Source organism: Hyperolius riggenbachi, chromosome 1 (assembly GCF_040937935.1).
Source record: "Hyperolius riggenbachi isolate aHypRig1 chromosome 1, aHypRig1.pri, whole genome shotgun sequence".
NCBI lineage: Eukaryota > Metazoa > Chordata > Amphibia > Anura > Hyperoliidae > Hyperolius > Hyperolius riggenbachi.
In genome coordinates this window covers 147,061,577-147,074,713 of record NC_090646.1, presented here as the reverse complement: position 1 = coordinate 147,074,713, position 13,137 = coordinate 147,061,577, and the positions used below count along the sequence as shown (strand labels likewise).

The following is a 13,137-nucleotide window of genomic DNA, read 5'->3' as shown; positions in this document are numbered from 1 at the left end:
TGGCCCCAGACTGGCCAGAAACGAAATTAGATCACTGCAGGGGTGGTTTGTACCAGCATGGGCACAGGACGTCTGCAGGGGAAGGGTAGAAGCCCCAGGTAAGTTAGGGCCGGCTCACACAGACACTTGGCGGCATTTACCGCCAAACGTCCGGGACTACACTAAAGAGAAGAAAAAGGACTGGCCCTGCAAAAACCGCACCACATATACTTAGTAGAAAAATACAAAAAGCCTTTATTGAACCATACAGTAAATAAAACCATAAAAACAAGAGCACATTAAGAATAAACTGCCCTCAATGAACAATATTGTAAATCAATAACACATGCATATGTGTGACTGTGCAACAGGACACACCGGATAGCTGCAAGTGAAGAGGTAAGGGAAGGCTAAAGGGATGCAGTTGGACACCCTGTAAAGTATAAACAGGGTGAAAAGAGTGTAATAAGGAGGGGATAATGTCTATCCCCTGACAATGGTGGAGACAGTAAAACGAGTGCCCGCAGAGTGACAATACCAAATGGCGTGTGTGGACAAGTGATGGGGGCACTAGCCAGGAAACAGAGAGAAACGTGTGTGCAGTGACCAAACCAGGCTGCCAAAGTGCAAGAGAAAGAGTGTGAGGGGCTGGAAGCCCAATGTTACGGAAGTCCGAGTGGTGTGGGAGCCAGGATAGAAGAAGCTTACCGGTGGTGCTGGACAGGAGGGCGTGCGTGACAAGAGCCGTCGCGATTCGCCGCAAAGAGCGGCTTCTTCTGGGCATGCCGCTTCGGCTTCTTCAGGGGATAGACATTGTTATCCCCCTCCTTATTCCACTCTTTTCACCCTGTTTATACTTTACAGGGTGTCCAACTGCATCCCTTTAGCCTTCCCTTACCTCTTCACTTGCAGCTATCCGGTGTGTCCTGTTGCACAGTCACACATATGCATGTGTGTTATTGATTTACAATATTGTTCATTGAGGGCAGTTTATTCTTAATGTGCTCTTGTTTTTATGGTTTTATTTACTGTATGGTTCAATAAAGGCTTTTTTGTATTTTTCTACAAAGTATATGTGGTGCGGTTTTTGCAGGGCCAGTCCTTTTTCTTCTCTTTAGTGTTGTACAGTTATTATTGGCCTTTCTGCACACATTTATTAAGTGATATTATTATTATATACTCATCAGCCTACCTTATCATTTGATGGTGCTTGTCCATTCCTCTTTTGATCAAATGTCCGGGACTAGTCGGTTAAACGTTCCCATTCAAGTGAATGGAAGCGCTTCACATCGCACGGTTACAGTCGATTGTGCAAACGCGGCGTTCCAATACAGATTTCCCCCCATTTCAGGCAACCTGGACACTTCATGCAGCGTCTAGGGTCGATTCGCCACTGCGTCTTTATGTCCCCTTGTGGGGGCAAAAACAGCTGATCGCTGCAGAAAAGCCCCTGAACGAGACGAGAGGAGAAGCCAGAAGCCGCCCGTCTGACCCGGCCCTTAAACTATCTACACCCCATCTCTCCCCTTCCCCCCCACCTTAGGTCCCTTTAAGTGACCTCTCTAGCGGTAATTCCAAGTCAGGCTCGCCCGGGAGGTTAAGGAGTGAATTTCTAAAGTTAAAGGAGTCATCAGGGGAAATATGCTAAAAGAAGTGGTACTTACCGGGGGCTTCCTCCAGCTCCAAGCTCCCAGGACGTCCCTCGCCGCAGCTCTGCCCGCAGCCGTTCGCCGCAGGTCCGTCCCTGTCCCCGGCGATGACGTCTGAGCGACCTCTAGGTCGCTCTGAACTGCGCCTGCGCGAGCGGCACTGTCAATCACCGCCACGTGGGCCGTAAACTTGGAGCTGGAGGAAGCCCCCGGTAAGTACCACTTCTTTTAGCATATTTCGCCTGATGACTCCTTTAAGGTTTCAATCCTTGCAATAATTACAGCAGAGGTGCCCACACTTTTTGGCTGTGAGCTACTTTTAAAAGTCAAAATGATCTACTTATGTACAATTTAAGAGCACAATTGTATACACAGAATGGAAAATGTAGTGCGGCCGAGATCTACTATGAAGTCTTTCGCGATCTACCCAATGGGCACCCCTGAACTAAAGAATTCTACACCTGGCCTGAGCTGTCGTTAAGTGGAGTGTTACTAGAGACTGCAATGTAAAGCGACGCATTCAGAGGGCCCATTCCACACTTGAAAAACGCAAAATGCTAGCACTTTTGCTAGCGTTTTTGGCAATTAACGCAGAAAAAAAATTGCTATTCACATTTGCCGATTTTTTCACATTCGCGTTTAGCGCTTCTACAGCACTAAACGCGATCGCTGGAAAATCGCCTGAAAATGGTGCAGGCTACACATCTGCGTTAATCGCCAGCGATTAACGCAAATTGTCCAAGTGAGAACAGTCCATAGGGTATAATTGCACTAGCGCATTAAAAAGCGCTAGCTCTTGTACGTTTTGCTGAAATCGCCGGCAAAATGCTCTGGTGTGAATGGGCCCTAAGCTGTGATTTTTTGTTTTGTTTTTTTTTTCACTAATTTTTGCAGAAGGGGGACTAGTAGGGAGTGTGAGGCCCAGTGCACACCGAGCGGTTTTTGGAGCGATCCGCCGGCCGCATCCGCCTATAAAAACGCTTGGCTAATGTATTGCAATGGGATGGTGCACACCAGCGGTTTTGAGGTTTTTGCCAAGCCGCAAACGCGCCTCCTGCGGTTTTCGGAAGCGTTTCATCCTCAAAGTATAGGAAAAACGCAAACCGCTCTGAAAAACGCTACTTCAGAGCGGTTTGCCAGGCATTTTTCTTACAGAAGCTGTTCAGTAACAGCTTTTACTGTAACAATATGTGTAATCTGCTACACAAAAACGCACCCAAAACCGCTAGGTATGTTTAGAAAACCTCTCTAAACATACCTAGAATTGCTCTTAAATCAGCTCCCAAAACCGCTAGCGTATTGCGGATCTGCTAGCGGTTTTGGTGTGCACTGGGCCTAAGTGTGTATGTACACACATACACAAGGGAAGTTAAAAATGACCTGTACTCTCCTCAAGCCATCCCAAGCCCTTAAAGGGACTCCGAGCAGTGCAGAAACTATGGAAAGATGCATACCATTTTGAAGCGCTTTCTCCTCTTTCCAACGATATATAAACCGCTACCCTAAGCCTTTTAGTTTTCGCTATTTTCGCGATCGAAGTCACAGCAAATGCGATTTCGATCACGAAAATAACGAAAACTAAAAGGCGTACGGCGGCGGTTTAGGTGTCGTTGGAAAGAGGAAGAAAGAGAGCTTCAAAATGGTATGCATCTTTCCATAGTTACTTGTATTACACAAGACGACACTTTCCTCAGTGTCAGCAGCTCCATTCAGCTGCCGACTTTGGGGAAAAGTCGTCCTGTGTAATACAAGTAACTATGGAAAGATGCATACCATTTTGAAGCTCTTTTTCTCCTCATTCCAACGACACCTAAACCGCCGCCGATCGCCTTTTAGTTTTCGTTATTTTTGCGATCGAAATCGCATTTGCTGCGACTTTGATTGCGAAAACTAAAAGACGTAGGTGGTGGTTTATATATCATTGGAAAGAGGAGAAAGAGCTTCAAAATGGTATGCAACTTTCCATAGTTTCTGCACTGCTCGGAGTCACTTTAAACCACTTGCCGACCGCACACTCATACCGCGCGTCGGCAAAGTGGCAGCTGCAGGACAGCGACGCAGTTCTGCGTCGCCGGCTGCAGGCTAATTAATCAGGTAGCAGCCGCTCGCGCGAGCGGCTGCTTCCTGTCAATTCACGGCGGGGGGGCTCCGTGAATAGCCTGCGGGCCGCCGATCGCGGCTCACAGGCTAAATGTAAACACAAGCGGAAATAATCCGCTTTGTTTACATTGTACGGCGCTGCTGTGCAGCAGCGCCGTAAGGCAGATCGGCGATCCCCGGCCAATCAGCGGCCGGGGATCGCTGTCATGTGACAGGGACAGCCTGTCACTGGCTGCACAGGACGGATAGCGTCCTGTGCAGCCCAGATTGCCAGGGGGGACAGGGATGAGAGGGAGGGGGGGGAATTTCGCCACGGAGGGGGGCTTTGAGGGTGACCCCCCCCCGCAACACCCAGGCAGACAGGAGCGATCAGACCCCCCCCCAGCACATCATCCCCCTAGTGGGGAAAAAAAGGGGGCGATCTGGTCGCTCTGCCTGCACCCTGATCTGTGCTGGGGGCTGCACAGCCCACCCAGCACAGATCAGCTAAAACAACGCTGGTCCTTAAGGGGGGGTAAAGGGTGGGTCCTCAAGTGGTTAAAACATGCCAGCTTTCATAGCCTCGCCCTGAAACAAAGACCAACCATTCTCGTTTTCTCTATCAAGATATAATGGTGTTTTTTTTTCCAAGAGTTGAGAAGTTAACTGATTCAGGAGGACCCCAGCATTTGCAGGCTGGATATCTTTAATATGTTGAAGATACGGCCTTGAAACTGCTTTTGTGGTGGTACAACAACCCTCTCAGACTTCACAGGTTTTTTTTGTTTTTTTTCCTACACACTCCTAATTCATACAGTACGTGTTCGATAAACTCTTTTGAAAGATAAGAAAAAAACAACAACCCATCCTGTCTCTCCATTTTGGAAAAAGAAACAGTCAAATTACAATTAAGAAATAAAATTCCCTAATGAAAAGTGAAAAGAACATTACCTCTTGATAGGATATCCATTGATACGGTTCATTGGGCTTCCTGTGTCCTAAGCATGGACCATTATCTGCAAGCTGCAAGACAAAAACGAGAAGTTACCCTTCTAGTAAAATGGGTGCCATCTCAGGGACGGGATTTTGCAGGGCACAGATGAGGAAAGTAGTAATATCTTGTCCCAAACAAGTTATAACTAAGTATATACTATACATTCTGCAGTGGCGTTATACAAAATGCCTCGAGGTGTAGAGAAGGCAGACAGTCCCTGCTAGGGATAGTCAACAAGATGCAAATAATTCTGTGTTGATGCAAGATTATGAAATGTTATGCAGCTTGAAAAAAATGGAGAAATAGATCGTCTCCTTGGCAGGATTGGATTGGTCCAGTTTCAGGCTGCACGAATTTCCTTACAATATTTGCACAATCCTGCATCAGCTTTGAAGTATTCACATATCCTTGACCATTCTTACTGCTTGTTACCACACTCCACTACCATGCAAGTTACGTGTGTGTGGGGGGAGTTATCACACTGTGGAGGAGTTACCTCACTGTGCTGTCATGTGAAGGGCAGGGTAGTCTGTATACTTTCAAAATAAACAGGTTTCTGTATTGCTGAATGTGATCATGCCATGCAGTATCCTACTACTATGCTTTGTTTTTTCTCCCCTTGCCGCCATTGTGTTGCTGGATGTTTCAACAGTATTGTGCATTATGTATTTATAGCAATAGTTCCTATATTTGTATAGTACTTTTCTCCTGGCAGACTCGAAAGTGCTTGCGAGGCAGCCACTAGAGCGGACTCAGTAGGCTGTAGCAGTGTTAAAGAGTCTTGCCCAAGAACTCCTACTGAATAGTTGCTGGCTTACTGAACAGGAAGAGCAGAGATTCAAACCCTGGTCTTCTGTGTGTAGTAGCCACCAATTCTATATGTTGTACTGTGTGAAGCACTACAGAAGTTGGTGTTGCTATATAAAGAATAAAAAACAATGTGATCAGGTAGGCAAGAGGTGTATATTGGCTGCCTTCCAAGAGCCAACAAAATTCTCAGTACCTTTATTTAGTCTGAACATAGTAATACTCTCCCCCCCCCCCCCCCCCCCCCATTTGTAACACAACCTCTACACAGCTGTTACTGTTACCATACCCTGACCAGGTGTAAAGAATTTGGAAGGAATGACCGTAAATTTAAAATGAATATTTGTGAAATTTGACATTTTTGTCAAAATACTAGATTTTTCTAAGTAAATATAACAAAGATATGTTGGATCACAGGTTTTCCAGCTCAGAGAATCAAGCAGACATTTGGCTGTAAGCATTGCAGGTAAAAGAAGTGTGATGAAATGACAGGAGCCATTGTCCTGTTTTTGTTATACTGATCCTCTGCCTTTAGTTTGCCCCTAACCCAGTTAGAGTATACATGTTCAGCGTTTCCAATGGTTGTATTGCTTGTAGCAGCTATGAAACAAAATGCTGAAGCCAAAGGATCAGTATGACCGACAAATCATTAAACAGATCAGTCAAGTAAATACAGCTAAAGCCCAATCTACACGACACGATTCTTTGTACGATTCGATTACGATTCAATTTTCGATTCGATTAAATCCGACATGTCCGATCGGGATTCGATTCAATTCGATTTACCATTCCAAAACAATGGCAAATTTGAATTGAATCGAATCCTGATCGGACATGTCGGATAAAATCGAATCGAAAATTGAATCGTAATCGAATCGTACAAAGAATCGTGTCGTGTAGATGGGGCTTAAGGGTACGAGGATGGGCAAGGAAAAAAAAAAAAAAAAAAAAGTCTGGTATTAAATGAAGGATACGAGTAATGTCAGCACAATAATGCATAAGGATATAATGTAAACACCTGAGTTAATATGTATAGTGAATAGAACGCTAGTAACAGAACAGTAATTTTTATTTTCAGTTTACGGGCCGCACATTTAAGATTTCATTCTAAACAGCAGCCACGGTAGACTGATTTAATATCTGCTTCTTTCAGCTGCAAAACAAACTGACCCTATAAACATTTCAGCACTAAAATACTATCAGCAGTGTTCTTTAGCCAAATAGTGTTTTGACTTTTCATGACTGTATTCCACAAGCTGTCTAATGCTGGGAATAGACGGTACCGCTCGATTATGCCGCCCGCTCGTCCCCACGCGCGCCTAGATCGATTCCCGCTCGTCCCCACGGGCGCTTCTGTAATCTTCTGCTCTCTTCCTTATCTTTTCCCATTGTCCTGCCCTCGGTATCATGCGTGGAATCGATCCGGCGGGCGATCCGACGCGTCGGAATTTATCAATTGAGCCATCTAATGGCTCGATCGTTCCCCAGAAACGTACCGTCTATTCCCAGCATTAGTCTCATATGCTACTGTGCTTTTCTGTTTTGCTGCACTGCAAGTGCTGCTATCTATTAACTGCACTTGCAGTGCAGCAAAATATAAAAGCACAATTTCCTAGTAGCACTATACTTCGGTTTATTTCATGTCATGTGGTTCAGGTACACTTCAAATGGAAATAAAGTAAAGAATCTCCAGCTAAGGTAGCCTTAAGTCATTAGCTAGGTGGGCAGCTTGTCCGGGGCTCTATACATACAAGCACAATTTTATTCAACAACTACACAATGGGCATGATTCGCAAAGCTTTTTCACCTACCGTATCTATGTTATGTTTTAAAGCTCCCAAAGCGCAAAAATATAATAAGAATTAAGAAATGTAATATTGAAATGAAGTTAATCAGGAACCACTTACTTTGAGTGATTATTTTGCTGGTAAATGTGCTGAAAGGTTATTTTTATCAAGTGGTGATAAATAAGTCATTTTTTAAAGTTTTGTGAATAGAGTGCAAAAACTGCACAGAAAGAATGCAAAATGACATAACTTAGGTGCCTGGATAGACCACACAAAGTTCTATCAGACTGTGAAAGGCCTGGAAGACTAGTCGGTAGGAGTTCAAGGCAAAACTCCCTAACACTGCAGGGTGGCCTCTTGAGCGCGTCCCAGTGGCTGCAGCTCTTGAGCGCTTTGAGTCCGACAGGAGAAAAGTGCTATACAAATGTTCGGATTATTATTAATATTATAATAGATGGTCAACGAGATGGTAATATGTTCAGCCTATATTCACATTTCCTGCAAGTTGTATGCTTCTGAGAATTTGGAACAATTTGCATGCCACCTGAAACTACTACCAATGCAATTAGCCATAAATTGGCTCTTGAAGCGTGAGCATGGGACAGGAAAGGACAAGATCAGTGCATCCAGTAATAAAGTCTGAACCAGTTACAAATGTGAAGGTCATATGAAATGAAGGAAACTTACTTGATATCCTCTTTCCTCTTTGGAAAACTTCATAGATTGTTCTGACGTCATCGTAATAGTAGGTCACGATCTCATCACTATCCAGCAGAGTGGATCTGCGAGCGCCCTCGTCTCCCTGTATAAACAGCAGCTGATTAGCAAGGATTACCAGTCATTAATTAGAAGCCAGATTTAATAAACCTGCAGATACAGGAATGGAATGTTACTGGACGGATGACTGACGAGAGTCAACAGACTTAACTGCTGCACGCCTGACATATTTTAGACGATCCAACACAAGCAAAAATAAAAGCGGTGGAGACCGACAAAACTCACTTTATGGTTCCAAGCGTATTGTTTCGGGAAAAAGAATGGAAATGCTGAGCTGCTAGCATGGTAAGGCATAATACAGCTGCCAATGCTCCGGATTTAAATGTACCACTCCTCCCTCATCATTTTGATTCATAGGCTGTATGGAATGGTCAATAAGGTCAAGTGGGACGGCGGGGGGGGGGGGGGGGGGGGAGGAGTGTTGAGATATGGGAGTGGAAGGGTGTATGAATTAAATCTACAGCAGAGGGGAAAAATGAAACCCATTTTGCAGAGCTGTGGAGTCGGTACAGACTCCTCAGTTTATGAAACCGCCGACTGACTCCAGGTACTCAAAACTGCTTTGCTCCGAAGTCTAATTTTTACAAAGGCTATAGATTTGGTTCAAAATGATCCGACTCCTCAGTTTATTGAAACCACCGACTCCTACTGACTCCAGGTACCCAAAATTGACTCCACAGCCCTGTATAAATGTCTGCCTTATCGTTTCATAGAGAACTAAACACATCATGAAATAAGCAGATTCTGCAAATAGTCATGGCAATGTAGACAGTTATAAAAAGGACTTCAATCCCTAGGGTGAGAGTTTAGGGCAGAGTTCAGCAGTTCAGCACAGGTGCATTGCTAGCCTGTAGGTTGGTGACATGTTCTGTTGCTATGAAGGATGGGGGGGGGGGGGGGGGGGAGAGGGGTGCAGCGGTGCACAACACAGTGGGAATGAATGACAAACAGCTAGCACTTGGATGAGATTATCCAGCAGGGCAGATCACTAGCTTATGACAGACACACACACACACACACACACACACACGTTTCACCAGAGGCTGCCTTGGCAGAGAACCATCTGGCATATGTACAAAGCACCAAACACTGGTGTGCTTGGCAGGTGGGGGTCCCAAGCTCTGCCACCACTCGGGACCCCCAAACCCGCATGCAACACAAAAAGGGTGGGAGCACAGATGAGCCCCTGAGCTGCCACCATCAGGGACTCAACCACACTACCCCTGCAAATTAATTGCCAAATACAAGAGGAACAAATGCTCACTCCAAGACAGCACTCTGCCATTTATATAAATACATAGCAAGAAAATGAGCAGCGCTACTTAAAAACAGACTAGTGCCTACCTGCAAAAGAGTGCAAGCCCCACTTGTGGGGTCGAATACACACCGAGCATACACATGACCTGTCTACCACTAGAGGAGGATGTTGGTTTCCATTAACAGCTTGCATGCAACCTATTAAGTACTCGTCCCTCCCACTGCGAAGAAGTCAATCCTCCATGGGAGGGGCCTAACACTAACTAAATCCTAACCTATGTATATGCCTAGCCTGGGTGCGGCTAATCAAATAAAATCGAAAATTGAAAATTGCGCAAAAGGTGGATCAGCGCAACACCAGGCCGCCTCCGAATGGCCTCCATCAGAGATGCGCTGAGCCCCCCCAGGAACTACAAACGCACCTTGAAGCTCTGCATATACACCAAAAGCATGGCTGTTAAGTGGGAGCAGCTGACCAAAAACGAATTACATTAGTACATAGCAAGAAAATGAGCAGCGCTACTTAAAAACAGACTAGTGCCTACCTGCAAAAGAGTGCAAGCCCCACTTGTGGGGTCGAATACACACCGAGGTGCGTTTGTAGTTCCTGGGGGGGCTCAGCGCATCTCTGATGGAGGCCATTCGGAGGCGGCCTGGTGTTGCGCTGATCCACCTTTTGCGCAATTTTCAATTTTATTTGATTAGCCGCACCCAGGCTATGCATATACATAGGTTAGGATTTAGTTAGTGTTAGGCCCCTCCCATGGAGGATTGACTTCTTCGCAGTGGGAGGGACGAGTACTTAATAGGTTGCATGCAAGCTGTTAATGGAAACCAACATCCTCCTCTAGTGGTAGACAGGTCATGTGTATGCTCGGTGTGTATTCGACCCCACAAGTGGGGCTTGCACTCTTTTGCAGGTAGGCACTAGTCTGTTTTTAAGTAGCGCTGCTCATTTTCTTGCTATGTACTAATGTAATTCGTTTTTGGTCAGCTGCTCCCACTTAACAGCCATGCTTTTGGTGTATATGCAGAGCTTCTGTTTGGGTTCAAGGTGCGTTTGTAGTTCCTGGGGGGGCTCAGCGCATCTCTGATGGAGGCCATTCGGAGGCGGCCTGATGTTGCGCTGATCCACCTTTTGCGCAATTTTCTGCCATTTATATAGTCTGCAGACTGCTAGTTTGCAACACCCAATCAAGTAGGAGCAGAGCAATTCAGCCAGACAGGAGAGAGGGCCAAGCTGCACACAGCCACAGACCACGCCACCAGAAGGGGGCGCCCCACGCAGGAACTTCCCTTTCAACACCCCCTAACTAAACTGCATAAGGAGCTGCAAAAAAAAAAAAAAATGAATCTTAAGTTTTACATAACAAAATAGCATTACTGAATCAATATACAGACTAATTTCACCTCTCTGCCTTCTTCCTTTCTGCCAATACTGAAAACTACGTCTTCCAATTCTCATTGAATACCGGGTATATCCTACACTCTCATTGAATACCAGGTACCGAACCCTGACAGGTGGCATCAAAGGTTGGTACAGACCTTAAAGTGAACCTCAGATTACTTAAAAGGAAGAATTCATACATGCCCAGGTCTTCCTCCAGCCCGATCCGTCCCTCACCGCCATCATCATCCACTATGGCTCCCGTAAGTTCAGTCAGTCGGGGCTTACTGCACATGCACCCCCATCACACTCCTGTGGCTGGGAGCGTTCTGCGCATGCGAAGTACTAAAGCACAAGTACAGAATGCTCCCAGCTATGGGAGCACGTGCAGCCGTACTGTGCATGCGCCAACTGGCCGAATTTTACGGGAGCCATAGCAGATGATCCAAAAAGCAGAGGACGGCAGAGAGGGAGCGATCGGGTTGCAGGGGGCTGGAGGGAGACCCAGGTATGTATACATTTTTTCTTTCATGTCATCTCAGGTAAACAAATATAGAAACTTAAGATAACGTGAAGTGTGAGGTATATGGAAGCTGCCATATTTATTTCCTATTAAGCAATACCAATTGCCTGGCAGTCCTGCTGATCCTCTGCCTCTAATACTTTTAGCCATTGACCCTGAAAAAAAAGCATGTAGCATAGTAGGTGTTTAAAGTGGATCCAAGATAAACATACTCATCGCATAATTGTGTTCCTTCTATATAGTGTATAGACAGTGGTGGCTCCAGGAATTTTTTTTAGGGGGTGCTATGCAGGTGCTGGACCAATTTCCAGGGTAGCTGACGACCTGCGTCGCGCGAAATGCGGCAAAAAATTGGTGTGCTACAACCTGCGGCTAAAAATGGGTGTGGTCATGACCGGATGAGGGCGGGGCTAACTGTAATTTAAAGTGAACCCAGGGTGAGAATGATATGGAGGCTGCCATATTTATTTCCTTTTAAACAATTCTAGTTGCCTGGCAGCCCTGTTGATCTATTTAGCTGCAGTAGTGAACTGAATTACACCAAAAACAAGCATGCAGCTAATCTTGTCAGTTCTGACAATATTGTCAGAAACCCCTGACCTGCTGCATGCTTGTTCAGGGTCTATGGTTGAAAGAATTAGAGGCAGAGGACCAACACGGCAGCCAGGCAGCTGGTATTGCTTAAAAGGAGATAAATATGGCAGCCTCAATATTATTCTCACCTCGGGTTCCCTTTAAAAGTGCAACGCAAAGACAGAGGGCCCAAGTTTTGGTGACCCTTTCCCCAGAAAATTCACATAATTGTGCAGGTTTTCTCAAGAAAATACACGTAATGTGAGCAGATCTGAACAAAAAACACGTTAAATAACCCCAATATGCCCAACCGTTATCAGATATGACCCCAATATGCCCAACCGTTATCAGATATGACCCCAATATGCCCAACCGTTATCAGATATGACCCCAATATGCCCAACCGTTATCAGATATGACCCCAATGTGCCCAACCGTTATCAGATATGACCCCAATGTGCCCAACCGTTATCAGATATGACCCCAATATGCACAATCGTTAGCAGATCTGACCCCAATATGCACAATGCTCAGCAGATCTGAGCCCAATATGCACAATGCTCAGCAGATCTGACCCCAATATGCACAATGCTCAGCAGTTCTGACCCCAATATGCACAATGCTCAGCAGTTCTGACCACAATCAGCAGCAGCACCACCTGAAAAAGAAAAACCCATTTACTCACCTACAGTCAGAAGACCTCCTGTCCCGACCTCCTTGTGGCGCGCAGCTCCCACAATCCTCTTCCTTCACGTGACTTCCTGCCTGCAGCCTGCATTACCCGGCGAGCAGGGCTACAGGAAACTGGCCGCCCGAAGCCCTGCACTGCAGACTCCAAGTCTACACAGCAGGGCTTTGGGCGGCCATCTTACCGTAGCCCTGCTCTGCTGCTTCGGGCTGCCGCTGTGAACTGACACTGCGTCTCTTAGACGCCTGAAGTCAGTTCACGCCAGGGGGTGCTTGGACAAATTTAGGGGGTGCTTGAGCACCCCCCCTGGCGCCGCCACTGAGTATAGGGCATTCCTCAAGCCAAATACTTTTGTTTTGTTTTAATTCTCTAATTCCCTATAAACTAAACAAGCCTCACTCACAGCTTTTTACAGTGCCTTGGCATTGTAGCAAGGGCTTATGGGAGCTCAGTCTGGGCAGGAGGAGGATGTTACTAGCCATTGATTTCAGAGGCAGAGGGGAGGAGGAGAGGGGACTGAATTTACACACAGGCAAACTAATCGCATCTCCAGCCCTCAGCCTGTGACAATTGTGACAAACAGAACATGGCTGCCCTCATTGTATCACAGGAATAAATAATCAAACTTTTGAAGCTG

General features: G+C 45.9%; 1 protein-coding gene across 1 annotated transcript in view; it reads right to left on the bottom strand.

The window, feature by feature from the left end:
* The window catches only part of ACSL1 (acyl-CoA synthetase long chain family member 1), a 137,598-nt gene that overhangs the window by 63,403 nt on the left and 61,058 nt on the right, over positions 1-13,137 (bottom strand). Inside the window, exons 3-4 of the mRNA XM_068273498.1 lie at positions 7,983-8,097; positions 4,659-4,723 (exon numbers count right to left, since the gene is read on the bottom strand). Of these exons, the coding sequence (XP_068129599.1) occupies positions 4,659-4,723; positions 7,983-8,097 (180 nt within the window). The remainder of the gene's footprint in view (positions 1-4,658; positions 4,724-7,982; positions 8,098-13,137) is intronic.